We start from the raw sequence: 5,957 nt of genomic DNA, 5'->3' as shown, positions 1-5,957 counted from the left end.
GACAGTTCTCAAGGCTCTTTAACTGCGGGTCAGTGAGTGGCCCATTCTGACAGAAAATTGGATTAGTACAACGAGCCCTATTTAAGAAACGACTTTTAAGAGCGACTCCTCCTTCGTCACGCCACCCCTTCCCACGAGACCGTCGGGTGTTTGACCTCTCGCTCAGGTTGTTCTGTATTATTGCTCGTGCCTATATCCCGCTCAGTAACTCGACCAGCCGCTGCGGACATGTCAACATCCAGCGAATGCAGGTAAGGGGAAAAACGAATGAACGCCAGACCTGCCAAACGAATCTCCTACATCATATCAGAATGCTTAAATGAAATCTTAGTGAGAGGAAAATATGTTATTACATCCGTGAGAAGTCGCCATGACAACTGTCGCTTTACATTTCTATCCCTTATCAAACAAGGCTTTATATCATAGATCAACCTGAAGTAAATGGCAGATCATTTTAAATAAACCTGTATGATTTACATTCAGGCAGTCTCTGTCCTGACTGTTTGGACGGCGATAGTTTATTTAGCCTAGGCTATAGGCTATTCGTATTCTTCCACTATTCGCCTTCTAATTCCACTGTTGTCGATGTGATGCTCGAATGAAATTCAACATTTCTAATAACATAAGCTATCTATAAAATCAGCTACTTGTGTGATTATGGTTACGTAACCAGAATCCTCCTATTCAGCTTTGGTGGATGCACTCAGAATAATAAGCAGTTCTTAAAGAGACAGGCTGCGCTATTAAACCTGTGGAAAAAAACAGCTATGAAAACAGTCCAAAATGAGGACATGGCTGTTCAGTTGGCAGGCCTTTTCAAAATAAAAAAAAGGCAGAGCTGTGATGGTAAAATAAGAGGCCTATTGTGCATTCTCATTGAGTCACGTAGCCTGTTTGCAGCTCAGCTCTCTGAATGGAAAGTGCTGATCCCGCAACGCCCTGCAGCACCACGGACAGCGCATGCTTACAGCTCGGCCATTCACCTCTTCCTACTTCTCAAAATGATTATTGTTACCTCGTGCCCTACAGCTATGAAAGGCTTTCTGATCATAAATGTGGGCAGTCCAAATATGCAAGCAATTTAGTATGGGCCTAGCCTATTGTTTGTCTTTTTATTCTTCTAGTTTTAAAAGACTATAAAATAATTCAGATATAGTGAAAGTTAAATAATGACAGACACTTCTTGAGAACCAGAAAGCATTCTGCGGTTGCTTCCTTTAGTAACTTGCATTGTCATATTGAGTGACTGCATAAAGACAGCAAGTGAATATTTAACCGCCTACTGAAAAGCGTAAGTTATTTGGCCTAGGTATTCTTGTACATTAACAGATGCTCTATATAATTTGCTAGAAATAAAAACACCATGGCCTGCTTTGATAGTTAAGTATCCAGCTAAAAAAAAAACACAGTGAGCATAGACCATAGAAGAATATATTTGATATAATTTGCCTATAACTCAGAAATGGATTAACTCTCAACTGACCGTCCATTAGCTTTGTACGGTAAGAAACATGACTATTTACTACAGTGATTGTTCAGCTAGACGACTGTCAAAGAGAAGTGATAATTCAACATACTTCAACACAATAATAAATGACAAGGATAAATAATATAATAAAATAAATACAATATAAAAAAAACTTTTTTTTATTGTAGTATATAGGTACTTTTCTTTATCTATTCTGAATGCTGCTGTCAGCTGATTTGTCCTCACTCTCTAAGCAACTTGACTGGGTCATTGCACTTCCTACACCTTCATATTTCATAACCAAGTTGTGTTGCGTAGGAACGTAGGTAGGTTAGTCAGACGTTATCCAACAGTGTGCACTTTATTGTGACACGTGTGATTTTAATGCATGCCAGCCTCACCCAAAAATATTAAACAAAAAAAAAAACAATGTTTTGTTTCTATCTAGCTACAGCTATGAGGAGTACCAAGAAACAGCAGACTGGCTGCTTGCTAACACACACATCAGGCCCAAAGTGGCAATTATCTGTGGTTCAGGACTCGGTGGATTGGCTGACCTGCTGGACAACAAGAATGTGTTTCCTTACGACATAATCCCGCGCTTCCCCCACAGCACAGGTAGGAGACAGATTGCTAAATTCACATAAACCTTTGGTGTATCATTCATAGCCCATTCAGAGAGTACTGTTTCATATTCTATTAATTGCACAACATTTTTTTTAAATATATAAAAGACAGCGCTGACGTTTCTGCCACTGCCATTATTTGATTATTATTTGCATTAACAAACATTAAAAATACACACCCTCGTGTCTCTTCAGTGCAAGGACATAAAGGTCAGCTGGTGTTCGGAGAGCTGAATGGGAAGCAGTGTGTGTGCATGCAAGGCCGTTTCCATTTCTACGAGGGCTATAACGTTGCCACAGTAAGTATCATTTTTAAAATCTTAAAAGTATGAGCATTAAACAAAACCAGCACATGCAAAAGCACATGCGTTTGGATAGAACATGGATAGGGGATAGGGGGTGGGACAAATAGTTGATAATTAAAAATAATAATCTCATAAGTCAAGAATCATCTCATTTTCTTTTCCTTTAGCAATAATGTACCACAACACTAACACAGAGGTTATTCAATACTTAACCATTGACTTCTCAGTGCTGCTATCAGCAATTTAAGTCTAACAGAGAATAGTTAACATTTGACAACTGACCCAATCGCCTCCTATAATCTTTTACAACACACAACATTCCAACAGTGATCAAGTTTTTAAAAAATCAGAAAAGACACAAACGGTGCTTACTCTTTATTGCAGAAGCCAAGCTAAATACTGTATGGCATTATGATTTATGATTCTTCGGTATGTTTTTTTATGAGTGATTAAAATAGTTGTACATATTCTTGCCTGGGTTGTTAAAAAGCAGTCATATGTTTGTTTCTTAATTCTTAATTCAATGCACACGAGGGAATCAATTAAAATGTAGTTTTTCAAATCATAATTGTCTAGTGAAAATATTTCTTTTAAAATGGACAGTTTAGACAAAGCTGGGGGAAATACAGTTAAACTACTATATAGTTTTAATAACCACATATTATTAACCACATATATCAATTCAGATTTCAGTCTTTCATTTCCTGTTTCATAAAGCTGAGAAGAGTTTGTCAAAGCAGCTCTAAATCTCAGGGTTTTCTCCTTCTGGTTTAGGTCACATATCCAGTAAGAGTGTTTTTCCTTCTCGGGATTGAGACTTTGATTGTGACCAACGCTGCTGGAGGGCTCAATTCTAAATTTAAAGTGGGTGACATCATGCTTATCAGAGACCATATCAATATGCCTGGATTTGCTGGCCAAAATCCCCTGTGTGGACGCAACGAGGAAAGGTGAACTGCTATTTAGTGTATTGAGATACGTTTTATTCAAATAGATTTTAGATGTTTAAAGACGGCTAAGCACCAATATCTTTTTTGTTATTGTCTTTGTTTTTAACAGTTCAGCTTTGGCTTTGCAATATAATCTTACTTGCATTTCTCAAAGGATTTATGCAACCAGTCTAATGATCACTGACATTTGTGTTACGTCCCTGTAGATTTGGAGTGCGCTTTCCCTGCATGTCTGATGCTTATGATAGAGACTTGGCACAGTTGGCCAGGAAAACTGCCGAAGAGCTGGGCTGTGCCTCTTTCCTTCAGGAGGGTGTTTACTGCATGTTGGCTGGACCGTCCTATGAGACAATTGCAGAATGCAGGGTTTTACAGATGCTCGGGGCGGATGCTGTGGGTGCGTACTGTACATATCCATTTGATAAAAAATGTCACGAGTGGGCAAGATTAGGGCATGTATTATCGCTTGAGGATGAAACCCATAACCATATATCATCATTTCGAAGCAAGGACCCCCTAGAGGGACAGAGCAGGAAACTATTATTATATCGTTTTTCACAAAAATGACTTATTTACGAAGCCCCGAACATGACATGCGAACAAAAATATATAGGGGCCATATATTAAGAATTCATTCCGATGATTTCTTAATTCATTCTCTCATTTTTTGTAAGGTAAATTGTGGCCATGTTGAACTAATTCGTTCCCTCGTTTTGATTTAACTAAGGGAACAAATTTGTACAACAGGGCCACGATTTAGTCAATCGAGGGAATGAATTATTAAATCGTGCACACAATTTACTTAAAACAAGAGAACGAATTAGTAAAGCATTACGTCAGCACGTTTTACTAATTCGTTCCCTTGTTAGTCGTCAGTCGTTGGAATGAATTGTTCAATTGTGGCCACGATAAACATATTTTTTACCTGCATCTCATGTACGGGGCTCCATAGTTGTTAGTTATAAATTATATAATTCATTATTATAATTATAATCATTTATCATAAATTGTATATATTATATTAATTATATTATATAAATTCATAAATTATTATAAATTATAAATTACTTCAAAATGAATAATACTTTTATATATATATATATATATATTGTAGTTTTTTCTTTATATTATATATATATATATATTATATAAAATATATATATAATTTTTTCTTTATATTCCTCTTCTGCTGCAAATGATTGTTTTTAAATAAAAAAAACAAAATGAAAATAGAAAGTTACGGGTCACTAAGAATGTTATAAAAGATTTCTATTTCAAATAAATACTGTTATTTTGAACTTCCTATTCATTCTCTTTTTATTCCAAATATGTATTCCACAAAAATATTAAGCTGCACAACTTTTTTCAACATTGATAATAATGATAATAAATGTGTCTTGAGCACCAAATCAGTGAACGATTTTTGAAGCATCATGTGACACTGAAGACTGGAGTAATGATGCTGAAAATTCACAGTAATAAATAAAATAAAAAAATAGAAAATAATTATTTTAAATTATAATAATATTTCTACTATTTTTGCTGTATTTTCATCAAATAAATGCAGCCTTGGTTGAGTGTTGTGTTTCTCTGGAATTAGGTATGAGTACCGTTCCAGAGGTGGTGATCGCTCGGCACTGTGGGATGCGTGTGTTTGGACTCTCCCTGATCACCAACAAGGTAGTGACTGACTACGACAGCAAGGAAAGGGCTAATCATGAAGAGATCCTGGAAACCACCCGTATGCGAACCGAAGACCTGAAGAAGATAGTCAGCAATTTAGTGACAAACATGTAGCATAACCAGCAACTACATTTACTGTAGTACAAAAAATCTTGAAATACTTCCACACAGATTTGCACTTCCACCCGGACAGTTTGACAATGTAGAATGGCATACAGTGTCCTGCTTTATGCTTCTCATGATTAGAAGTATCAGAGACTTGAAGTAACTTTATGAACTTTGCAGTGCCTCCAAACTTTCTGAAATTTAGGCTAGGTTCATTTTGTTTACTTTTGATATTGTCCTCACCTAACACAACATATCACATCGGTATTAATATAACATGTTAACAAAAATACGTACTGTTAAATGTATTAAAAATGCATTATAATATATTTGTATTGTAAAAACTTACTCAGGTACATTTTTAATACATTTAACAGTACGTCTTTTTCACCTGAAGCATTCACATTTTTCCAAAAATGAAACTTAAGAACAACTGAAATTACCAGTGTTATATAAATACTAGCATTCCTGTATTGAAAAAAAGAGTTGAAGAACAAACATACATGAAAAGGGACAAACACTTAGTGACGCAATCCTTTTCAAAAGGAAATTTTGACTAGAAGGGCAGTTACACGACGATCAGTTATTAAAATTTCAATTAATATATTAAATAAGCAGATGTTTTATCTTTTCAGTTTATTAACTTGTCTAGATGTTTTCAAAGTGAAATTCATGTGAAAATCACATGTATAATATGTTGAAAAATCTCTTTACAGAGTTTAGCGATTTTACATTTGATAGTAATGTCATTTATTTTACATTGTCATTTATGTGCTTGATTTTCACTCAAATGTTACAATATAAAATGTATTATTATATA

General features: G+C 35.4%; 1 protein-coding gene across 3 annotated transcripts; it reads left to right on the top strand.

Annotated features, from left to right (window-relative positions):
* pnp6 (purine nucleoside phosphorylase 6) lies at window positions 1–5,957 on the top strand. 3 transcript variants are annotated; one of them, XR_013798589.1, is made up of 7 exons: window positions 1–251; window positions 1,917–2,086; window positions 2,290–2,393; window positions 3,174–3,349; window positions 3,556–3,746; window positions 4,950–5,416; window positions 5,515–5,957. XR_013798589.1 is itself a non-coding variant. In XM_079621011.1 (6 exons), exons 1-6 carry the CDS (start codon window positions 229–231, stop codon window positions 5,144–5,146), a joined length of 861 nt encoding a protein of 286 aa, XP_079477137.1. In that variant the 5' UTR covers window positions 1–228; the 3' UTR covers window positions 5,147–5,956. The 3 variants fall into 3 exon arrangements, 1 of the variants encoding a protein (XP_079477137.1); XR_013798590.1 differs by having other exon boundaries at window positions 97–251; window positions 4,950–5,430; window positions 5,515–5,956; XM_079621011.1 differs by having other exon boundaries at window positions 4,950–5,956.

This window comes from Phoxinus phoxinus (assembly GCF_949152265.1).
Source record: "Phoxinus phoxinus genome assembly, chromosome: 8".
Lineage (NCBI taxonomy): Eukaryota > Metazoa > Chordata > Actinopteri > Cypriniformes > Leuciscidae > Phoxinus > Phoxinus phoxinus.
This window is presented reverse-complemented; position numbering and strand designations above follow the sequence as displayed.